Here is a 25972-nt window from a genome sequence, read left to right as displayed (position 1 = left end):
TCTGATTACATAATCCAGATTACAAAAATTACCACACAGTGTCAGTGTTTTAGCAATCTTGTAAAAAAATGTGTTAAAAATGAATGGCACGTTTGACAGGAAAGAGGTATTAAGAACTTTAAGTGAATGACTACATAGTCATAGGATCAGGCAGACAAAATGTACAGATATGAAATTAGATTTATTATTATTATTATTTGTATTATAGAATTAAACATTTTATTAATGTAACACATTTTCTCTTCACCAGCCATGAAAACAGTTCCTCAGCTTCTGTGTATAATCTATCATAGCTCCTTCTCTTTCAGGTGGATCTCTGTGGCATAGTTTTGGCTTTGTATCAAAAATTCTTCTCAGCTGCACTATACCTCTAAAGTATGAAAACTGGCCAAACACCTTGAAATATTTCCCCAAACTGGCAGAATAAATGGAAGATGTTTCCACATCAAACAAAAAGACGGCCTCAGGTGTTTGCAGACTGTGAAGGGAGAGGAAGCAGCTGTGATGAGACGTCATTAGCACCAATGTGACAGTACCATGCCCTGGGAGCGGGGAAAAACAGAGGATCCATGGGAAAGAAAATATATGAATGCAAACACACACATTCCCACATACCAGGCATATATGCACTCATAAGCATACAGACACACGCAAAAATAACTTTTTGGTTTGTTACACAGTTTTATAAGCTTATGGAAGCATCATAATTCTGAAATGGATTGCTAAAAAGTAAAACAAGATATTTGTAAGAATGGCAGCCTTTGACTTCCACAATATTTTTTTTCTCTCCATGCTATGGATGTCAATTGCTACTGCAAACTGTTTGGTTACCAACATTCTTCCAAATATCTTCTTTTATGTTCAGCAGAAGAAAGAAACTCACAGGTTTGGCAGGTTTGAAAAAAATAATAATAATAATTTCCACAGGGTAAATATCTATTTCAGAACAGTGCACCCTTACTTTTAAATTGTAACATATGTAGATATGTTTTTAGCATGTGTAAGGAGATGATGCAATATATTATAAGGAAAATGAATAGAAACATTGGTTTATTTGTATTTTGACAATTTAGTTAACTGAATAACCAATGAAAGACGAAGGAGAATCCCAGTAAAAGAGATTCAAGGGTAAAATAATTCTATGACCTCTGTACAGGCATATTAATATTTACATATTTAATTGCACATATTTGAATTGAAGATATGTCATAATAGCAGCAATATACATGCAATTTTGTTAAATGATTTCACTCTATCTATAGGTTTTCATGTCTGAAATCTAATTTACTGACAAATTGAATAATGAATTAATTAATTACAATAAAATAATAATAATACTAATAACAACATGGCACTTGGGGCCTTCTGTCCCAGTTCGGGGGAACAACTTCAAAGATTATATCTTTAGTCAGATGCATTCACATTGTGACTGTGCCTCAGATGCAATCAACTGAAACTATTTACAAAAGTGTGGCCCAAATGGCTCATTTAATTAGCACATTAGGTCAATATTAGGGTCCATGCTTCATGGGCTCTCCATGGGAGAGGTCCTATCATTGGCTCCCCATTGGGTGTTATTGTACTGTTTGTAGCACATTTGTTACCAGGTATAAAGGTCTGATCTCACAGACAGTACCTGTGAAGAAGATATGCTAACATCACTGCTTTACAACTGCTTCACTGCTACCTTCAATAAATTCTTCTCCCCACAATAACTTTGGTCAAGTTTACTTATTTTATGTATTAGAGAAATCTAGTAGCCTACATTGGCGAGTCACCCAAACTATTGCTCAGACAAAAAACTGCAAAATCTAACAAACTTTTGATATTCAATATAATACAGTTTCACTATTTCCATTTAAATCAATTAATCTCAAGACGGTTTTAATTGACTAAATCTCACAAATGTTGATATTTAGGTAAAACAAAATAAATAAATAAATAAATAAATAGCATCAAAAGTGCTGATATGAGATTTCATGCCGCCTCGAGAAAGAGAAAAAAAAAAAAAAAACTTAAGGTGAAAGTCATCTTACCCCATCTTACTCGGGTTAACATCAGTTAATATTAATGTGAAAGTATGTTAAGTGTAATAATGTATCATGCTGCTATCAGCAATCTTCAGAGGATCTCTTATCATCACAGAGACTTTACCCATTCAGAACAAACCTAAGGATATCACTTGATTGTGTTCTTGCTTTAACTTGAAACTTGGCAATGGTACGAACAGATATGCACAAATTATGTCAGTAACACAACACATAAAGGATATAGCTTACCCCAAAAATTACAATTCTGTCATCATTTACTCATAGTTGATGAAAAAGTTGCCATGGGGAAAAAAAACACTATGAAACTCAGTTGCTACTGTCAACAGTTCGGCCACTCATATACTTCAGAATATCTTGTGTTCAGCAGAAGAAAGAAATAAAAGTTAACATAAAAGTTTGGAGTGACACAAGGTTGAGTAAACGACGACATCATTTTTTTATTTTTTTGTGAGCTATCCCTTTATTGCACATTAAACTTTACTAAGTTTACTATACAAATTAGCCTTGTATCACAGATGTGCATCTACTTGGTGCTAAACAATGAGTGCACTTTGATGTCAAGCACAGTCGTTAGGAAGGGGTAACAGGTTCAGCTGGTTAGCAAGGGCCAGTTAGCCCCTGCTGGTGAATGTAGTAACTATAGTATACTGTGCATACGTTTTCAATGGAGGGACTGAGAGCTCTCGGACTAAATCTAAAATATCTTAAACTGTGTTCCGAAGATGAACGGAGGTGACATAATTTTCATTTTTGGGTGAACTATCCCTTTAATGGCCAGACCGCTGCCACACTCATTCGTGCCACTAGAGGATGATATTGTCATTGAGATAGAGTTGAAGAACGTGAACTCAAACAACCTCTTTTCTATAACTAAGCTTAAGCTTAACCTGCCAGCTTGTTTTGAAATATATAGATAGATAGATAGATAGATAGATAGATAGATAGATAGATAGATAGATAGATAGATAGATAGATAGATAGATAGATAGATAGATAGATAGATAGATAGATAGATAGATAGATAGATAGATAGATAGATATGTTATTGGCTAATAACCAGCTATCTGCTTATATTCAGGCATGCAGTTTGCATAAATTATTAATAAAATAATAAATAAATATTAATTTATTGTAGATTAACCCTTTAATGTTCACTCCAAGAATAAAACAATGTAAAAATTACTTGTTTGCATTTTTTAGGTTATTGGGGCACTAATAACACAATTAATAAAAATAAATAATTATATACCTCCCAGGTATTATATACCTCCCTTTTTTAAATATAGGCCTCTACCAAATGGTTGAGATGCTGCTTGATGGTAAAAGTACCTATTACATAATTATAAATGTATAATAGCATTTAAATGATCATTTAATACCTAAAAAGACAAAAACAAAGTTGAAAATGTAAAAATAACATGAAACAATTCATGTCAAGCAAATTTTATTTCAACAAAAGAACTTCGCTCCCATTTTCTGCATAAAATTCCAACAATTTTAACGACAATTGTATTGTCAAAAACATATGGGGCCCTCTCCAACTTCTCAGCTCTGCTGTGTATAATCTCCAAAGAACTTTTGTTCTTGCATTGAATGAACTCAAAAACGAAACATCTTTCAAATAAAATGCGCAAACAAAATAGGACCTATGGGAACCTTGGCCACGTTATTTTCGATTGTATGCTGCGAAGCATTCCCTCTCTCCGATCAAGCAAAAGAAAACATTGCACTTCCCACATTTCCATCTTGACACACCCTTTGGGCAGAGGCAGCACCGCCCCCAGTTGTCAGTATGAAGTGGCAAAGTTGTCGTAGCGTACATCTGGTTGTGGGTTGGGGGGTCTTGGGGGGAGGCACTTCTTCTCACAGGACATTTGTGGTGCAGAGGCAGATGATGGTCTGCTAACTCTGGGTGCTGCCTTGTTGACTTGTTTCAAACTGTGAGCCACAGCCAGGCGAAATCTTTTGAGAGGCATTGGTTTTTCCTTCAGTAGGCCACAGTCTCTCTTGTAGACCAGCCAGGCATTGGAGATGGATAGGTCAAGGACGTATCCAAACAGGGGGAAGTACCAGCGTCGTGACTTGGCAGGGGACTTGTACAGGTGAACCAGCATGTCAGAAAGATCAATGCCAATTGTAGGCAGCAATGAGTGAAGGGCATGGGACAGCAATCTTCGCTTTCTCATCTTTGCTCCACCGTTGGACACTTGTAAGGGCCGTGATCCCACAGGCATTGCTCAGGAGGGTAACACATTTATTGTCATATACCATTTGACTGCGAGTACTCCTTCAGCAGACTTATAGTCAAGAGCTCCACGTCCTCTCTCCATCAGCTCTTTGTCTTCTATCAGGTGAGCTCCACCGATGCGATTTGAACGGGCTGTGCTGATGCACTTGATGCCCAGATTTGCGTGCAGGCTCAGGATCAGGTCAGGTTATGGTTTCGCATAATGTTGTCACCACTTTGCTCCCTAGAAGTAGCTCCTGCTCTTCCTCACTTAGATCAACATTGAAGAAGGTGGACGGCCCTTGATAGAGCAGTAGATCATGGATAATGCCAGATGTTCTGGCACGACAGAACACTTTAAAGCCACACTTGTCAGGTTTATTGGCAATGTATTGGTGGAGATTGCCAGCCTTTGTGCCTTTATAAGACACCATGACTTCACACTTTGCTTGCAGGTGGATGGGATGAGGAGACATTGCTTACGAAGCATCTCAAAAAGGGGTTCATTTAAGTATAATAACACTATAACTGTAACATATTGATAACAATGCATGAACAGCAGTGTTTTTATTCCATGGAAAATAGTGCATTTTAATAAAATTAGCATAACTTCACCAAACTGTTACCATGCGGTTGAGCTGTCATTCCATGCCAAGGTTTACCATGTAGTGCCAACTCAACCGTATGGTCAAGCATGTTTTAAAAAAATTATTTGACCATTATAAGAGGTTTCTGTTTTGCATCAATTTACATAATTCTGTTAAGTAACGTGTTAGATAATATAAAATGTTGAAAAAACGAACTCACCTTTGAAAGTACAGTCAAAAATAGTTCAAATGTCAGAGGTGATTTTTCAATTTTAATCTTGCTATCAGCATGATGAGTGAAAAGTTCTTCTGTCAAAAAATAGAGTGACCTCTAGTGGATGTTTGGAGCATAGCATACCTCAACCAAGTTGTAGAGATGACCCAATCAGCTTGAGTTCTGTTCCACACATTTTTCAATAAGATATAGGGACTCAAAAAGTGATCTACCAAATGGTTGAGCAGAACATTAAAGGGTTAAACTGTTTTGAAAAGCTTTTTTTTTTTTTACCACATTGCTTATAATAAATTGCTAACCAGCTATATTTAATAAGTTTGATGTTTTGCACATATCAAAACATGACGAATTCAGAAAACGATGATTGCACAGTTTATTATTCAGTATTTTCAAACTTATAACTAGAACAGTTCATAAGTTCAAATGAGATCCTATTATATCCTATTGAATATTAAATGGTTATTAGAAGCTTTTTCTTAATGCATGCAAAACTATTGTCAGATATTACTGTAATGCAGGAATACTAACAGAACTATAATATTGATAGCAATGATCAATCCGCATAAATCACATCTAATTTAGCAATAACATCCAAATCATTATTTTTAACTCAAATATGAAAACCTTGTTTCTTATCTCTTTTCTGACAAATCCTTTTATTTACATCCCAACCAATATTTGCCAATGGATCTTGGGTAAGGAGGATTTACGTAATCAATCCGTTTGGTCTGCAGGTCCACCCTGTAGTATTTATCTAGAGGAGAAATTCCACAATATTAATACGAATAGTGAAAAAATGACAAATACATTGTTTTATTATCATAATACATAAACACTAAGCTTAATTAACTAACTTCAACAATGCACCTTAAAAGAAGAATCAACAGAACAATATATTTGTCTGAAGTACCTTTCTTAAAGAAGAAGACATTCTGCACAGGTGTGGCCTTCTCTTGAGCAGTCTCCACGTGATCTGTGAAGTCATCTGGATCATAACTCATGTCAAACAAAGATGGACGTCTTCCACGGCCCTTTTTCTGTTTTTTTTTTACCATGCTTCTCTGTTCCAAAATACCTACATAACACACATTTATATGTATATATATAATCTATACAACTACTGTCCAAATATACTCTCAACAATCCTCAGTAATTAACAAACCTTTCCTCAAAGTCCAATCCAAAGTCTTCCCAGAACAGTGAGCGGCTCACTCTGTCTCCTTGACCCCTGGTCTTCTTTCTCCATCCGGGTCGGCCTCTTTTCAGGCTGGTGGCTGGAGATGGTGAAGGACCAGGACTTACGTACAGTCGGCCAATCATTGCTGCATCTATGGGAGGTTTGATGCCAATCCAGTCTTTGGAAATGAACCGTGGCCCTTTGTGATGCCCCTGAACTGGTGGACAGGGAATATTTCAGCAAACCGGACATTTATTGAACCCCCCCCCCCACTTAAACAACATAAGCACACAGACTTACTGCCTTGAAAGAGCAAAGAAAACATATTATCCAAAGTCACAGTACATGTTTGTATAATGTGAGAAGGCAACAGAGGGTGAGGATTTGGTCATGCGGTCACATTATTCATGGGAAGGCTGGTGTTTGAACTCATATTGGTAGTACTGGTCTCCTGTGGGAACAAGGGAAACATTAAATATTGAATAAATCTATTTTAGAAAGTGCTGCAGATGTGTTTTTGTAGGCCAACCCAAAAGTTACCATCACCCCAATTCCCTTGACAAACTCAATATGATTTTCTTTCATTGGAGCACTGCACATAATGAACATAGCTTTTATCAATTATGAACCCTAGATATAATCACCTGAAGTAACAAGCTAAATATAGGCTATAAATGAACTGCACCATTGTAGTTTGACTTCAACATCACCAATAACTGGTGTATTTTATTCAAAGCATGTCTTGAATAAAATGTGAAGATATCTTTAGCTTATGTTCAACACAGACCTAATTTCAGGCATTCAACTAAAAACCCATTCAAAAAGAAACCTAATGACTTCAGGACAATGGAACTGGAAGTGCTAAAATGCTAACTTGTTTATAGTTTTGGCCTAGAAAAATAAATGATCATTGCAGCACTCTATTACAACCTACATTTGATTTTCGCATACCTTTAAAAAAATAAACTTTTTCCTTCCCATGATGTCCTGGAGCCGGGATTGCAAATGCGGCGTCAATATCATCTGGAATCTTCTCAGAGCCCACCGATATGTCTCTAGGATAATCTTCATCCAAGACATCACCATCAAAACGCCAGTAATTGTTACCCTGAGATTCAGGATGCAGTGGAATATAATCAGTATGTTCTAAACACTTTAGCTTGATTCAAAGATTGCTTATTTTAAATGTATTTTTTTTAAATCTGGATTTCAAAATGAGCGTCAAGGAGCACGTATTAATTATTTAACCTAACATGCACAGACCTTGAATATATATGTTTTTCCCTGGCAGTTGATGCGAGTGAAAGCAGCATCAATAGGACCGGAGATGCCCCACACATCCTTAATGAGTTTGGGATAGCCAGGCATGACAGACCTAGCTCAAAGAAATAGTCGCCTAGAACACAAATGAAGAAGGTGTTGTGAAGTTAGTCAGTCTGTACTGAGAAAAGGGCATACAGATTGAATTCAGCCTCTAAACTCACCTCTGAACGCATAGATCGAACTATTCTTCAGCTGCATGAAGGCGTCTACAGGTGACGGCGTCTGGATCAGGTGGAGCTGTAGGAGATGGTGGTGGTGGTACAACTTGTGGTGGTAAGGGGCCGAGCGCTGGTGGCTGTCACATTTGATTCTTCTGACATTGAAGTGGTCAGATCCTCCTCACGCACATCAAACATGTCACCACGGGCAACTGAGGAAATTGTTAAAACATTAAACTAGATTACGGGATTTATACAAAGTCTGGGTGTGTTTTCATTAATAAGACATTAAAGGAATAGTTCACACAAAAAATGAAAACTTGCTGAAACTCGCCTTTTGTTTACTAACCCTCAGGATTCAGAGTAATTTTGCATTACAGCACTTGCTCACCAATGGATCCTCTGCAGTGAATGGGTGCCGTCAGAATGAGAGCCAAACAGTTGATGAAAACACCACAATAATCCACATGTTACCACATGACTCCAGTCAAACCAGTCTTTAAGGCATTTAATGTTAAACTGTCACTTCTGGCCAAAAATGCATAATAGCACCTCCTCTTGTAAAAAAGTGTATTCCCTGTTGTGCTTTCACATCAAAATCTACCAACTTATTTGTTTAGAACGGTTAAAAATATTGCTAGATCTTTACATATTTCTCTCCTGATTCAGACGAAACCATTTTTTTCCCTGAAGAAAGCAGTATTCTGGATAGAGGACTTTTAGGTTTAGCTGGTTTGAAGTTATCGTCACCAAATATATCTTAATGAGAGATTTGTTTATTACAGACATGCAACTTTTCACTTAACAAGATGTTTATCAATGGACTGGAGACGTGTGGATTACTTGTGATGTTTTTATCAGTTGTTTTGACTCTCATTCTGCCTGAACCCATTCACTGCAGAGGATCCACTGGTGAGCAAATAATGGGTAACTAAATGTTTCTGTTCTGATGACCTAAAGGTGTGTAAATGTTTTTTTGTATATTTTCATTTTGGTGAACTATTTTTTTAAAAAGTGAAATGTGTATTTTTTGTAATGAATTTCAGACACTTTGTACTATGTGTCCTGTCCTGGAGTTGATTTTAACGAAAAGTAACTTAACCTTAAAGGTAACTTACTTATATAGCCTTGTATAGATATTATTGTTTTACTCATGTCACAGATAATCAGTCGTTAAAAAGAAGAAGAAAATCTATGTCAGAGACTGAACTAATCATTTTATTTTGAAATAACTATTTCAATGTACCACAGTTGTCATTTTCCCAACAACAAACAATTTTGCGAGTAATAAAGTTTTATCAAAGGTTAGTGTACTTGATGATTACCACAAGGTTAATTAGTGTCACTGAAGTGCAAGCATTACATAAGAGACATGTGATGTTTGAAGAAAACAATGCAAAATCAAGGTAAATATAGCCTGTGAACATGATATTTTTACTGTGCTTTGTTTCCAGTCAAGTTGTAAATTTTTTTCATGAACAAATGCAAGTTGAACTTCAGAACTCTTCAGGCCAATATTTTTAATCAGTGATAAAGTACATCTCTGTTTTTTTTGTTAAAGCAAATGCTAATGCAAATGCAAATGCAAATGCAAATGAAAATGCAAATGCAAATGCCAAAAAAAAAAAAAAAAAAGGTTTGTTGTGTTGATTTCATTTTGTTTTTTCAAGGTTGTTTCTTTCTTATCTCTATTTTTGCATTATGCATGTGTATATGTTTTATATTTTATGTTAATTGTGTTGAAAAAGTAAATTTCACAGTGAAGTAAAGTCCACAGAGCCAAAAGTGCCCAAGGTTGATGCAAAAACGAATTTTAAACAGGTTTCCCAAACCCTCCCCTCTTCTGCCATTGGTCAGACAAAACAGAAAGCCCCTCCCCAAACTTACAACATTATATGAGCCAGTGTTGTCATGTAGGACTGTTCCAGCTGCTCAAACAAACAGCAATGTTTTGAGAGCATCAGTGTTTGCACTTGGAAATCATCCCATGAGTGTCGTATTCAGTTGTCTTTGTGTAATAAGCTTGGACAGTAGTACTATATAATGTATAGTAAATAAATAAATACTTAACATTACATTCAGTACATTCAAATATAAATATATTTAAACACTTATTTAAAATGTTTATCATATTTTATAATTTATATTACTGGCACATCTGTCATCAGCGAGTGCCTGAAATGCTCTAGAATCACCAATGTGGAAGAATGACACAGGACAACTCAGACATCTGTGCCGATTGACGGCTCCAAATGTCTCCCACCCCGCTTGTTTAGTCTGAAGAAAACTAATCAATGATTACTACAAAATTGCCCGGATACCATGAATCATTCATTATATGATTAAGGCCTTTCATTTGATTTAAAGTTAAGAAAGTTTAACAAGGATGTAACCAAGCAGGCCTGAAATGTATACAGATAATAGTGAGTATAACTGTATAACTATACAGTAAGTAGGACTGTGTAAGTGGGCTAAATAAACTATTGAACTACTGTTGAGCTGCCAAGTATTGATTTCACTGTCTGAGCAACTCAGCTCACTGTGTTTGTTTGTTTCTAATGAAACATATTAGAGATTATTATTTAAAACATTTATATATAAGAGCCTTGAGATATAGTGAGGAAGGTCTTCAACCCCATACAGAAATGCTGTTCAGATGACAGGTGTGCTGACCAAGGTGCTGAAATAACTGGAGATTACAGCACTGTATTTCCAATTAGCTGCTCTACACTATAAACATATTAGTATCACAATCATTTCTGTTTTTGTTTTTAAATTCTTTATTTTACTGTGTTTGCACTGCATTATTTACATATAGTACTTACATACACCAAATAGATAATACACAGTTTGATTCCTGTCTACAGTATATTATGAACATTTTTTCATATATCATTCTTCTGATTTATCTATTTAATTAAAAATATATGTTTTGTTTAGTTTTTTTTTCTCGGTCTTGGAAATTTTCTGATTAAAAAATATGTATTAGAAATACATTTCCCCTCTGCAAAAACTGCTGACTCTAATATGTCAACAAAATGAAACAAGAATTGTTAAACTGGCTTTATCCAAAGTTCAGATTTCTGTTCTGGAAATGTATACAAATTAGTGCATAATTATTGAAATATGCCTCAGTTGCATATTTAAACATAAAATTACAGAAATATTGTAATTCAAAACAATTGTCTAAAGGTACTGTGACTAATCAATAGGGAAGAATGGTGATATTAAAACATTTTCCCTATTCACCTAATTGTGTTTAGCATTCAAAATCTACCAGAAGGTGATGACATACTTGCATTCTTTCTTAAATCTATTTGCAAATTATATGAACTGACAAATAATGGATCAAGAAAAACAGAAATGGCTGAGAGAAAGCAATATCTTCTTGCGACTAAAGATTATTTTGCAGAATTTTTTTTTGTAAATATATGTTTTGCTTCTATGCTTTATTAGGTGGTTGTTCTGCACCCTAAGTAAATTAAACTCCAGTTAGTCCAAAATGCAGCAGCAATAGTTCTTACTAGAACCAGGAAGTATGACCATATTAGCCTGGTCCTGTCAACATTGCACTGGCTCACTATCAAACATCATATCGTTTTTAAAATCTTGCTTACTACTTATAAAGCCCTGAATGATTTTAGCACCTCAGTATTTGAATGAGTTCTTGTTACATTACAATCCTCCACGTCTGCTGCGTTCTCAAATCTCAGGTAATATGATAATACCTAGAATATCAAAATTAACTGCAGGCGGCAGATCCTTTTTCTTCTGTACTTGGTGCCTAAACTCTGGAATAACCTCCCTAACATTGTTCGGGAGGCAGACACACTCTTGCAGTTTAAATCTACATTGGTCTCTTTAACCTGGCTTAAACATAACATACTAATACATCATTTGAAGAACGGCATCTTCGCTAATATTTGTCTGTTTCTCTCTTATTCTGAGGTCACCTAGCCACCAGTTCCAGTCTGTTTTTTCTCCTTTCTGTCACCAATGGAGTTTCGGTTCCTTGCCGCTGTCGCTGTCGCCTCTGGCTTGCTTAGATTGGGTCACTTCATTTACAGTGATATCATTGACTTGATTGCAAATGATTGCACAGAAACTATTTAAACTGAACTGAGATGATGTCATCACTGAATTCAATGATGAACTTCCTTTAACTGTCCTTTTGCATTATTGACACACTGTTTTCCTAATGAATGTTGTTCAGTTGCTTTGACGCAATCTTTTTTGTTTAAAGCACTATATAAATAAAGGTGACTTGACTTGACTTAACTACTAGTTCATCAAAAGAAAGAGCAAAAGAATCTGAGCCTTTTCTTTATATGTTATATTTATGTGTTTTTTTTATATTTAGGTTTCTCTCTCTCTCTCTCTCTCTCTAATTCTGGAAAAGACAGACAGGCTTATAAATGAAATAGGGTAAGATCAACATTATTATTAACTGCACTTGTTAAAATTACAAATGACCTGCTCCTTGCGTCAGACCAAGGCTGCATCTCATTTCTAGTCTTACTTGATCTTAGTGCTGCGTTCGACACCATAGATCATGACATACTCATAGATCGATTACAAAACTATACAGGTATTCAAGGGCAGGCTCTATGATGGTTTAGATCCTACCTGTCCGATCGCTACCATTTTGTTTACTTAAATGGGGAGTCATCTCATTTATCATCAGTAAAATATGGAGTGCCACAAGGATCCGTCCTAGGTCCCCTTCTATTTTCAATATATATGTTGCCCCTTGGTAATATTATTAGAAAATACGGAATTAGCTTCCACTGTTATGCTGATGATACTCAGCTATATATCTCAACGAGACCAGATGAAACTTCCCAATTATCTAAGCTAACAGAGTGTGTTAAAAATGTAAAAGATTGGATGACACACAATTTTCTCCAATTAAATTCGGATAAGACAGAGATAATAATTATTGGACCAAAAAACACTACACAGAATCTTGTAGATTACAATCTGCAACTAGACGGATGTACTGTTACTTCCTCTACAGTCAGAAATCTGGGTTTTATATTAGACAGCAATTTGTCTTTTGAAAATCATATTTCCAATGTTACAAAAACTGCATTCTTCCATCTTAGAATCATTGCCAAGCTACGAAACATGTTATCTGTTTCTGATGCAGAAAAGCTAGTTCATGCATTCATGACCTCTAGACTGGACTATTGTAATGCACTTCTAGGTGGTTGTCCTGCTTCTTCAATAAACAAGCTACAGGTAGTCTAAAATGCAGCAGCTAGAGTCCTTACGAGGTCAAGAAAATATGATCATATTACCCCAATTTTACAGTCTCTGCACTGGCTACCTATTAAGTTCTGTATCAGTTACAAATTATCATTACTTACCTATAAGGCCCTAAATGGTTTAGCTCCAGCGTACCTAACTAGCCTTCTACCACGTTACAACCCATCACGCACCCTAAGGTCACAAAACGCTGGACTTTTGGTCGTTCCTAGGATAGCAAAGTCCACTAAAGGAGGTAGAGCTTTCTCACATTTGGCTCCCAAACTCTGGAATAGCCTTCCTGATAATGTTCGGGGTTCAGACACACTCTCTCTGTTTAAATCTAGATTAAAAACACATCTCTTTCGCCAAGCATTCGAATAATGTATCTTTTTAATTGTGAGTGTAGTTGCATCTGTTCAAAGGTGCATTTTTATTCATTAGCTTGGGTTAAACTAATTTTACTTTGTTGGATCAGCAGCTATGCTAATGATGTCTGTATTTTGTTTCTATGTTTCGCCACGGGATTTACATCCTGTGGTAACTAGGATTTAAACAAGCTCCAGTCTGGATCCAGAACACCTGAGAAGAGATGATGCTGACCCTCAGAGGACCTCAGATGATGCTAACCTTGAATCAACAAACAGAACTAACAATTATTGCTAAATGTGTGACTGAATCATATAATAACTTAATTAATAATATTGATAGTTCATCGTCTAGCTGACTACGTCTTGTATTATTATTATTATTTTTATTTTTTCTAAAATCCTGTCAAATGTGCACAAACTACTAGCTACTACTAAATATTGTAGAAACATAATTTTCTGTAAAGTTGCTTTGTAACGATTTATTTTGTAAAAAGCGCTATACAAATAAACTTGTATTGAATTGAATTGAATTATTTAATTTTAGTGGCTATAAACTGAAATGTTAACTTGTCTTTATCAATGTGACTTGAAACGTATCTTAAAATAGCTTAAAACAATCAAATTTTTCTTTTTAGTATTGCGATAAAGGTACTTGTTAGATATTCCAGTAAATAATTAGTAATTTGTACTGGAGTAAGCGGGAATCTCAGATAACTCGTATCACTTTTGTCCCCTTGATATTTCCTTTAAGGCTAAAACTTGATGTTCTGCCAGATGTTATAATTCAGAAATAGCACAGACTGCTTTGTGTAATTTAGATGATCGTGTAAAATGAATGGACTTTGTCTTTTATTGAGGTCAAAATCCATAAGTGGGTCATTGAAGACGAGATAAAAGTCCAAATTAAGGAACGAGGAAGTTACTCATTCAAAGTATTATCTTGACTCAATCCATATGACCACTGTCGAATTAAAGTCCAAATCAGTGATTGGTATGTCATGTAATATTGGTGATCGGAAGAACCCTTGGGAGAACCTTGACGTTTGTTTTGTTTGACGTGTAGGTCTGAGAACAGACTGCGACGGACCAGCTGTCTCTGAAGTGAATTACTTCCCAGAGCGTGTGTAGACATATTCAGTTCCTCTAGAGAAATACAACAGGTTCATTTTTAGGTTAGGGGAGGTGCACTCAGAAACAATTCATGACCTTGAGACTTGGTGTCTGTTAGACAGCCATAAAGATGACTACAGAGTCCAGCCGCAGTCGTAGCTCAATGTACTTAAGAAGATCATCTATAATCATGCAGAACAACTCCATAAAGCTACTGTTATTATGGTCTTGTAAAGTGCGAACACTGTATATATTTTCTCAGTGCCTGGACTAGGAAACCTTTAGACAAGGAAGAAGAACCTGACAGTAACATTTGCGTTAATGACATACAGTATATTAGCATGCTTAAGCTTTGAAACTAATATTTGGGCAAAGTTAAGGGTTTTATTGAAAGGTGTCCTTAGGGTACATCCAATCAAAAGGTTGTGTAAGTGACATTATGTAATATGCAAGGGGCTTTATCTCTAAGGAAGAGACTTTGTAAATGGTAAAAGAAGAACAAAGCTTTGGAGAAATATATATATGTTGGACCTTCAGCACATATTTAGCACACACGGCCATAATAGATCAAAGAGACTTTTCCATTGTACTGTTCAATGGGCTTCAAAGATGAAGAACTACTTGATTTAATTTTCAAAGTACATCCTTAATAATTATGAATGGAGAGTTCAAAGTCTGTAAAGGTTACTAATTAATGTTGATAAAGCTGTAAGGTCTCAGACTGTACCGGATTGTCGATTATCAGGTGTGTATCACATGCTTGGCTGATCTTTTCCTCACTAATCTGAATTTATTACAGTAATCCTGCTAAGCACATCAGAATTCGGGTTTTATGAAAAGAGCGGATTTTGTATGAAGCATTCATTAACCCTTATCTTTAAAAAACAAAAATTCAGAAAAATAAAAAAGTCCTATTACTCTTGCACAAGGCTATGCCATTTTAAAAGTGAAGTAATAGAACTGTAAACGTCAAACTGTAAAGGCACATGAAAAGAGGACAAAACAAGAAAGTAATAATAATTATAAAAGGACAAACAAAAAGAGTCAAAAACTATTTTATTTATCTTTAAATGTGGTTAGTGGTAGCTACAATACGTTTAAATAGACTGTTGTTGTTTTTTCACACTTAGAAACACCCTGTCATCTGTTCCATGCATGAATTATTGTCATTAATAACAGAAATATATAAACTTCTGTTCAAAGGTTTGTGATCAGAAGGATATTTAAATCTCTTATGTTTAAAAATACATTACATTTGTCATATGACCCTTCAGACATCAGTCTAACATTTCCTCCAAATTCTTTGATAGAGAGTTCAAAAGAGCAGCATTTATTTAAAATAAAAATGTGTGCTGTCACTCAATCAATTTAATGCAAACTTGTTGAATAAAAGTATTTAGATTTAAAACTGTCCTGACGTCAAACGTTTGAAAGGTATAACGTGTGTGTTAAACAAGGTAACAGTGCAGTGTTTATGCCTTACATTTTCTTCTGCATTCAAAGAACATTTTCACAAGCATTAAATCTGGTTCTGAATTCTTTACATTTGTTTTTTGACTCTAAGTCCTGATATATAAAGAATAACAGCTAGATTTGGGAATCCAGCAATTTTTGGATTCCATAGATATGGACAATCTCTTAATTAGTTAGACATTAAATTAATTAAATAACATTAGTAAAAAATAGCATCACTTTCCAATAATGTTTAGTTTGTTAACATTGATTTTCAAGCATTTATAAATCTAAGTTAGCTTTAATTTCTATAGTGATATATATATATATATATATATATATATATATATATTTTACATTTGTATAAATTAACGCAAATCTATGAATTCGTTATGGTATTTAATGACACCTAATACATTAAAAAATGTTTACTTTAATATTACTATTTAATATTTTTAGTACTTCATTAAAAAAATAAAAAATAAAAAAATAAAAGAAACACATTATCCAAACAACTCTGAGAACCAGCATAAAAGCAGGACACCAGGACTCAGTTTTAAAAAATAAATAAATAAATAAATAAATAATATGAATAGACATGAAAATGCAAAAACAATGGGATTTTTTTGTTTTTTTAAATCACCAGTCAATGTTTAGGTTTCAGGATAAAAATGATAATTCTCAACTACGTTATAAAAGATATAACAAAATTTAAATACCATTTTACTTCAAAAATGGCAAAAGCATATTGAAAAGAAAAGAAGTGTAATAATGGGATTAATAATTTTCATAATGACATCTAATATTTCCTAAGAATATTGATATATAATTTATTTTCCTATTCATATGTTGTGTCTCCCAAAATTCATAATAAACATACTTTTAGTCCTCATGTTCTCTACAGTGGACATGTATTAAATCAACATCCTGTTGCATAAAGGGAAGACATATTTTGATTCAGAACCCCATAATATTATCATATTTCCATAAGGATGTACAATTTTATCACTGAATGAATGCCAGTCATTTTTAAAGACCAAGCAGAGAGAGTGTGGTCATGGAGAAACTCTCAAACATTTGGTCTCTCTGAAAAGCCCTGAATGTGCTCTGTACAGGACATTCTGACATGTGAGCTTTTAGAGAGATCGACTAAAACATAATGTCCACTACAGAGATAAGAACTCCATAGCTGGGTCTCAGGGGAGGACATGGTTCAAACCCAGGACATGTTTCATACAGTATATTCCTGCTCTTTCATCTCTTATTTTCCCGGAAGCGAACAGTAAGAAACATTCTTTACATATCTCTGGTGTAAGAGAAACACTTATCAGGCTGACACCTGTTCCTCCGTGATGACATTGGCAGTGTGAAAAGATCAGATATGCTTTTAATAAATCCATTAGTCAGTTTTAACAAACCACTGAATTGTGGCTTTAGAAAAAGATAACAAAAGAGTTAATCTTTTTTGTTTGCCATCTCTTTTACCCTCCCCTTCTGCATACCCCTATTTACCCTCCCCTTGTTCAAAGTTAATGTTTAATTTTTGTTATGTGCCGATGCCTATAAACACATTGATTGCTGTGCTCACACCATCAGCACTCCGCTGTCCTCTCCATCCAGAACACACCTGACATCTGCAGCTGAGGAACAGAAGACATGGCATCGGTTCTACGCTGGCTGTGGGTTAACAGAAACTACTTCATCATCTTCATCACCCCCTTTGTTATATTGCCCCTGCCGCTAGTCTTCCCAACACCGGTAAGTACTTTTCTTCTGGAGCAGATGTTATTCGACCTGGACATCAGGTGACTTGGAACTAGAGAGCAATTTTTGGAGTAAAAAGGAATAATCAGACATTTAATAACCTGAACTGGCTAAACTACTGAATGCAATTTATGTTTTGTATTTTTTAAAACCCCTTACACAAGATATATGTATATATATATATATATATATATATATATATATATATATATATATATATATATATATATATATATATATATATATATATATTTTAAAATAAAATCAGAATTTACTGGACATTTTAACCCTATAAAGCCTATTGTATCATATTTGATACCCAACATTTTGCTTCTAAATTACCAACATGTTAAAAAACTTTCCTGAAAAAATAGATTTTTATAAATTTTTAGCAAGTAATAGGCTTTTTAGTATAATTTTTAAAAAATGTTCACCTTCAGGTTGTGGTAGAGTACGTGTGTATTTTTGCTGTGAAATCTTTACTAATTTTTATAAAGTAGACATACAAATAACCTTTATATTTTTAGTAATATTTCAAAATGAAAACTTACTGGAATTAAGCAACTGAAGTTTACATGATTGTCCAAACACCATATTTAAATATGAAATATTACAAATATGATTCAAATATGAAATGCTGTATCATAAGCTTTGCCTTCTACAAGCTATTTTTAATATCATCTTACTAATCATAATATTGGGAGATATAGAATGATGTTTATATGATGACTAATATTTATATATATTTTAAGTAGTCTGCTATACTGTACTTCATAAAGATCAAAGCATTGATTTACGTTATTTACCTTCAATTTTACTTTTTGGCAATATAAATCATTTTCATTACATCATTACATCACATATGAGCCATAAACACATGATGTATCAAATATGATACTCAACAAGAAACACATATGCAATTTTTTATGTCTTGTCTAAAGGTTCCATAAAATTCCTCCATAAAATAAACCCATCCATAAAAGAAAATGCATTCAAAATTGTTTACAGTCGTTTATGGTCAAGGGTTACTTTTATCAGCATTCTGAGAGCGATAGATGAGTCTAAACAGGTCTTCAAAAGATAAAGTAGTGACCCCTGGTACCTTCACCAGATCTGACAGATTTTTTACAGAATTGATTCACACTCTTTCCTCCCCTTTGACAATCTAAGATGAAAGGATTGGCATAGATTTGAGATTGCATCTTTGATGTGTTATGCATCTAATTTCAAATCCAATAACTCTCTTCTATAGAAATGTGAAATAGGTGATGTATTCCCTAGTTCACTTACACTGTGACACTTCTGTTCTTCAGGAAGCAAGATGTGGTTTTGCCATCATCCTGATGGCACTGTACTGGTGTACAGAGTGTATGCCGCTGGCCATCACTGCTCTACTGCCTGTCGTCCTCTTCCCAATGATGGGCATCATGGAATCTGGAAAGGTATCATACATTTAAAAAAAAAAACATTTTGCATAATTTTATACCCAAAAATAATGGAAAAGCAAACTACTCCCATAGCAATTGTTTAAAATAAATGTGTATATTATAGTTATCATAAAAGATGACCAGTTATATAATAATTGTTTCAAGCACTAAAGACGAAGAAAATTACTTCCACAGAGATTTACCTTCATCAGCATGAAATCTATTTGTAGAAGTGTTATCTCTAATGATTTAGGAACTTTATGGTCAATAAAATCAGTTTTTATGAGCACCTTGGAACATGTCATCAAACAGACTGTAATCTGTATTTTATATTCCTTATCTTTCTGTCTTTTCCTTATCTTGAGTGCTTTTCCCAGACTGCAATTTTTTTTTATACAAAACTGGATAAAAAAATGCAAAATTTATTGATACTATTGTGTAATGCATTTTCGTATGCTACTTTGGAGAAAGAGTCCCTAAAGGTGGCATGATGATGGAAAAAAAATATAAGATTGAAAGCATTTTTTTTATTATTGTTTGCTTGCAAAACTTTGGCATTCTCTCAAAAACAATGTGTTGCATTCCACCAAGAAACTTGGCATTCACTCGTAAAACTTCATTTTCTTGCAAAAATGTTGCGTTCATCTGAGAAACTTTTCTTTCAATCATTTATCTTTTGCATTCTCTTGAAAGTGTTGCAAAAGCAATGGAATAGTTTTTCTAACATTATTTGCAGCATACAGTAAATGTTGCACAACCGAACACAATGTTTTGCAAGACAGCAAAAAAACAAAAACAAAATTCAAACAAGAAGTAATCTACAAGCATTGAAATATAATTTAATCTAATTTCTAATTTTTTCCCCATCACCACGTCTTTATGATGAATCTGTACAGTGCACAATGTATAGTATATAGTAAACAGCAGGCTAGTTCTGCATTTTAAACCAAAGCCACTTTGTCTTCCAGGTGTGTGTTGAATACCTAAAGGACACCAACATGCTGTTTATTGGGGGTCTGCTGGTGGCTATAGCTGTTGAACACTGGAATCTCCATAAGCGTATCGCCCTGAGTGTCCTCCTAATAGTAGGAGTTCGGCCTGCTTTGTAAGATCATACACATTTAACTTATCTTACTTTATATCTCTCACTCACACACTCACTTGTTTTTGCTGTCTGTTAACTTCTGCAGGCTGATGATGGGGTTCATGATCGTAACATCCTTCCTCTCAATGTGGATCAGCAATACTGCCACCACAGCCATGATGTTGCCTATTTCTCAAGCTGTTCTAGAACAGCTCAGCGCCACAGAGGCTGACAGCGATGAGAAAGAGCTTAGGGAAGGCCAAGATAACCAAGCGTTTGAGTTGACTGAGGTCAACATCAAACAACCTTTGGACAATGTCACTGGAGACAAACCCAACAGTAAGTCCAACATGTTGACACCTTTAAAACATTTTTGTTATTATTATTATTCTGCTGCACAGCAAATAAATTAATTTGTCGTCACTGAATTGAAATGAATTTATTATTTTATGATGTTAAACTGTAGACTTTAGTCAGTGTAGCATAACAGCAAACTAATCTTGTAGCCGCATTCTGGATTAGTTGTAGAGTTTTGATAGAACTGTCTGGAAGATCTGCCAAGAGAGTGTTGCAGTAGTTCAGCCTGGACAGAACAAGAGCTTGAACAAGGGGTTGTGTGGCATTTTCTGAAAGAAAGGCCCTGATTTTTCTTATGTTGTATAAAGCAGATCTGCAGGACCTGGCAGTTTTTAGCAATGTGGTCTGTGATATTCAGCTGATCATCAAACATGACTCAAAGGTTCCTGGCAATCCTTGAAGGAGTTATGGTTGATGGATGGTGAAATTGTAATGAAGTGATGGGTTTGCAGAAACCACAAGCAGTTATGTCTTAGCAATGTTGAGTTGAAGGTGATGGTCCTTAATCCAGCAAAAAAATGTCTGTTAGACATGCTGAGACTCAAGCAGCTACCGTTGGATCATCAGGATGGAATGAGAAGTAGAATTACGTGTCATCTACATAGCAGTGATATGAAAAGCCATGTTTCTGAATGACAGAATGTCATGTAGACAGAGAAGAGAAATGGTCAAAGAACTGAGCCCTGGGGCACCCCAGTAGGTAGTTGTTGTGACACTTTTTTGGACTTATTTCCAATGGCGGCGGCAGTGGCTCAGTGGTTCATGTAGGTTGTCTATAAACCGGAAGGTTGGTGGTTTGATCCCCGGCTCCACCTGACCAAGTGTCAAGGTGTCCTTGAGCAAGACACCTAACCCCAGCTGCTCCCGACGAGCTGGATGGCGCCTTGTATGGCAGACACCGCTGTCGGTGTGTGAGTGTGTGTGAATGGGTGAATGTGAGGCAAATTGTAAAGCGCTTTGGATGGCCATGTGGTCTGTTGAAAGCACTATATAAATGCAGTCTATTTACCATTTATTTGAGAGGTAGGGTCAAACACCTAGAGTGCAATTCCAGAGATGCCATTTGCCAGTTGGGTTGAAAAAAGGATTTGGTGGTTAACCAAGTCTAAATCAGTGGATAGATCCAGCAAGATAAGCATTGGAGATTTGGAGAAGGACATGTGGATGTGCATGTGATGTGTCAGGAACCATGTTGAGGTTAAGAGTGTGGAGGAAGTGATCTGATGAGAGCAGTGAAGTATCACACATGATCAGTGGCATGTGTAAATAAACCCAATTGGTTAACTAATTTGTGAGTAGCCACAGATAACACTCGCTCAAGATCAAAAGAGGCAAGTAGAGTGTTAAAGTCTGCAGCCTGAGGTTTGTCTTGGTTTACAGTACATTGAAGTCTCCAAGCTTAACCAGAGCAAAAAAGAGACCTCTGTTCTTCAATTTGCATTGACTACCAACTGCTGTCAAAAAATTCAAGGCATTGACGTGTGCCTACAAGACAACCAGTCTTTAGCCATCTTTAAGAAGCAGCTTAAAGGGGGGAAGTCGTGGCCTAATGGTTAGAGGGTTGAACTCCCAATCGAAGGGTTGTGAGTTCTAGTCTCGGGCTGGCAGGAATTGTGGGTGGGGGTAGTGCATGAACAGCTCTCTCCACCTTCAATACCACGACTTAGGTGCCCTTGAGCAAGGCATCGAACCCCCATGTGCTCATTTCGGATGGGTTAAATGCAGAGCTCAAATTCTGAGTATGGGTCACCATACTTGGCTGAATGTCACGTCACTATTTCACTAAAGCACATCTCTTCCATCTACACTTGACATTCTGACACTTGCACTGTCTGTTGTATTTCTATTTTATACTATTCTATTTTTCTCCCTTTTTATTATTATTATTATTATTTTTATTAAATCAGAATCGGTGGTAATAAAACTCAATCTTAAAACTTACATCCCACCTTTACTCAATTTTAACAGACAACCCAGTTCTGGAGGAAAGAATCAATGCACTCTCTGAACTCAGGAGGAAAGAACGTGAAGCGAAGTACCTTAGTCTCTTTAAAGGAATGAGTCTATCTGTGTGCTACTCCGCCAGCATTGGAGGAACTGCCACCCTAACAGGCACCACACCAAATCTTATTCTCAAGGGACAGATGGATGAGTATGTTTGTCAAATATCCTGTTATTTTATATATATATACGGCCTGCTTTGTAAGATCATATATATATATATATGTATGTATATATAACAAATTATATATATATGTATAGGTGTCGTGCATTGTTGTGCACACAAACTGTGAGACCTACAACATAAACATGTGCATACAGTAATGGAGCAAGGTCTCTTCTCACACATATGTTTGCACATTATTGCAGGATTTTTCCAGATAACAATGACGTAATTAACTTTGCCAGCTGGTTCGGTTTTGCCTTTCCTAACATGGTGCTGATGCTTGTGCTCTCTTGGCTTTGGCTGCAGTTCATGTACTTGGGATTTAAGTAAGTAACTCACATGCTGTACATTAAATTACATAATGTGCCTAGGACATAAAGTAAGTGTTATTAGTTGGATGATATCAATTTGAGGCTATTTTGCTTTTCAGCGTAAAAAAAAGTTTTGGCTGCGGTTTGAAAAATGAGGGAGACAAAGAAGCTTACAGAGTTATGAAGAATGAATACAAGAAGTTGGGCCCGATGTCTTTTGCTGAGGGCGCAGTGCTTGTCATCTTTGTGATCCTGGTGATCCTGTGGTTCACACGAGAACCAGGGTTCATGCCAGGCTGGGCCACTGAGCTCTTTAACAAAAATGGACAGTGAGTAAACTTCACCCAAAAACTTTTACATAATAGTTCAGATGAAAAAAGTAATGTTTCTTTGCATATTCATTTCTTTATATTGTCAATTTTTTCTCTGTGCAGATTTGTCACCGATGGCACTGTGGCCATTTTCATGTCAACCCTGTTCTTCGTCATTCCATCTCGGCTAGACTGTTCATGTTCTGTCAGTGCAAGTGATGAACATAATGAAGAAGCTGAATTAGCGGGCAAAGGTAAGGTGCTTCTGCATTCAGAGTCTCTGAACAAAACATCCATCAGTTTAAACTAGGTCTTCAATTCACTGGACTATCTGTTTTATAAAGAACAAGAACATCAGAAAAAGGACAAGAAGAAGAGACTGAAGGGTACTCCCACTCTTCTTAACTGGAAGGTGGTTCATGAACGCATGCCCTGGAACATAGTGCTGCTCCTGGGTGGAGGGTTTGCCTTGGCAAGAGGAAGTGAGGTAAGATGATGACAGAATAGCACATTATAATGGGCAATAAATCTACATTCATTAGTCAATTATACAAAATAAATTAAATTAAATTAAATTTCATCTTGTTTAATACCATGGTTCTCAACCAGCTGGCTGGAGTGGGCCACAGGATGACTCAATTTATATTCATTTTTTATATTTGTGTAGGAGTCTGGACTGTCAACATGGTTGGGTGAAAGTCTGGCCCCACTGCAGAGCATCCCACCCTTCGCCATCTCTCTGATACTGTGTTTCCTGGTGGGAACATTCACAGAATGCTCCAGCAACACAGCCACCACCACGCTATTCCTGCCCATTCTAGCATCTATGGTGGGTACAGTTTCACAAAAATGTTACTTGGTATGAAAAAAAAGTTTTAAAAATGTATGTAATATGTAAAAATTTAACAAGTATGGAAGTGGTAATTATAAGCCGCCTCTATTTGCAGGCCACAACCATCGGGCTCCATCCTCTTTACGTGATGTTGCCCTGCACCATCAGCGCATCGCTGGCTTTCATGCTTCCTGTAGCCACTCCACCTAATGCCATCGCTTTCTCCTATGGCAACCTCAAAGTCTTGGATATGGTATGGTTCAACACACTTGTCTTACTCCCTCACATTAGTCCCTTAACTGGGAGTTAAATGTCAAAATACATTTTAGGGGAACCGTTTATGCAAAACGTTGTGGGTAATTGTATTTTCTTTTTGTTTGAAGGCAAAGGCAGGCTTCATTCTCAACATCATTGGCATTCTCAGCATCAACCTTGGCATCAACACATGGGGAACGGCCATGTTCAGTCTAGGAACCTTTCCCACATGGGCCAACGCCACAAATGCAACAAGTACACCATGAAAATCTTCACATCTAATGGTTTCATGAAAACACTGAAGGGAAAGAGAAAATCTTGTTGGTAAAGGAAGCTGATCCAAAAAATACCATCATCAAATCGACAAAAGGGTCACAGCATGCAGAGCATGTAGCATTCGTCTCCTCATCAATGCCCTCTGGAGCAAAAGCTTGTTTTTCTCAAACCTTTAGACATTAGCTTTTCAAGCACTATATTAGTGGCAGGTCAGGATTAACTCAGGTCAGCCTCCATTTAGTGTTCGAAACTCTGTAACACTTATTAACATCTTTAAAGTCAATGAAGTATGAGGACTTTGTAAATGTGAGTTGGCTTCCATGTAGCGCTCTTGCTAGCTCAGTTTGGGCAAAATCTGATCCAATTTCTGGTTCATTTAGAGCTGTTTTTGTCTACATTCTTTGTGGGTTTGGTTTCACAAGTAGGATTTCTTGTCTTCCATTTGTGCTGGTTCACGAAAATTCAATTAATTTATGGGGTCTGGACAAGACCTTTTATATTTTAGATCCCTTTTTGGATCTGTCTATTTAATACATTTTAATACATGGCTGATTTGTAAAATCTTAATCTGTTGAGAAACACAGTTAAAGATTTTTAAATGCCCCTACTTTGTAGAAGTAAATACTTGAAACATAAAAGTCACAGTGTCTTTTCAGAATATGTGCCTTTTCTCAAATAAATCTAATTTTGTGCAGTCTTGTGAGAAATTTCATTTACAGCCTGCAGCAACAATATTTTTGGCAACTGATTTCAAATATATCGAGTTATTTTAGAAAATGTAGTCATTTTATTGAGTTATTTATATTATTAAAGAAAAATTGCAAATCTTAGGACCTGCATGTACTTTCCAGATATATCTATTTATCTATCTATCTATCTAGCCAGGGCTATATTTATTTTAACTAAATTCTTGTGATGCAAAGCTGAATTCTCAGCAGTCATAACTCCAGTCTTCAGTGTCACATGATCCCTGGAAATCATTTTAACCTACCAATTTTGATGCAAAATTTGTGGTGCTTAATATTCTTTTGAAAGCCACGATACACTTTGTTGTGTAGGTGCAAATGCTAAAAGAACAGCATTTTTTTTTAAGTATTTTTTTTTTCAACAATAACAAAAGCTGTTATTTCTTTGTTGAATAAAAGCATCGTCTTTCTAAAAAAAAAAAGAAAAAAAAGAATAATCTTACTGAACCTATTTTTACAGTAACTTATAATTTAAAGATAAACTAGTGCTAAACACTAAATGAA

The 25972-nt window shown here is 35.6% G+C and overlaps 1 protein-coding gene and 1 pseudogene across 1 annotated transcript; one reads left to right on the top strand and one right to left on the bottom strand.

Annotated features, from left to right (window-relative positions):
- Positions 1–5732: 5732 nt before the first annotated feature.
- LOC127942317 (vitronectin-like) lies at positions 5733–17596 on the bottom strand (annotated as a pseudogene).
- On the top strand, positions 17529–25416 carry LOC127941994 (solute carrier family 13 member 2-like). The gene is made up of 12 exons (XM_052537504.1): positions 17529–17696; positions 19016–19144; positions 20098–20234; positions 20320–20552; positions 22539–22722; positions 22941–23063; positions 23168–23377; positions 23483–23613; positions 23704–23846; positions 24027–24188; positions 24307–24444; positions 24575–25416. Exons 1-12 carry the CDS (start codon positions 17595–17597, stop codon positions 24710–24712), a joined length of 1830 nt encoding a protein of 609 aa, XP_052393464.1. The 5' UTR covers positions 17529–17594; the 3' UTR covers positions 24713–25416.
- The last annotated feature ends 556 nt before the right edge of the window (positions 25417–25972 follow it).

Source organism: Carassius gibelio, chromosome A21 (genome assembly GCF_023724105.1).
Source record: "Carassius gibelio isolate Cgi1373 ecotype wild population from Czech Republic chromosome A21, carGib1.2-hapl.c, whole genome shotgun sequence".
In the NCBI taxonomy this organism is placed as follows: Eukaryota; Metazoa; Chordata; class Actinopteri; order Cypriniformes; family Cyprinidae; genus Carassius; species Carassius gibelio.
This window is presented reverse-complemented; position numbering and strand designations above follow the sequence as displayed.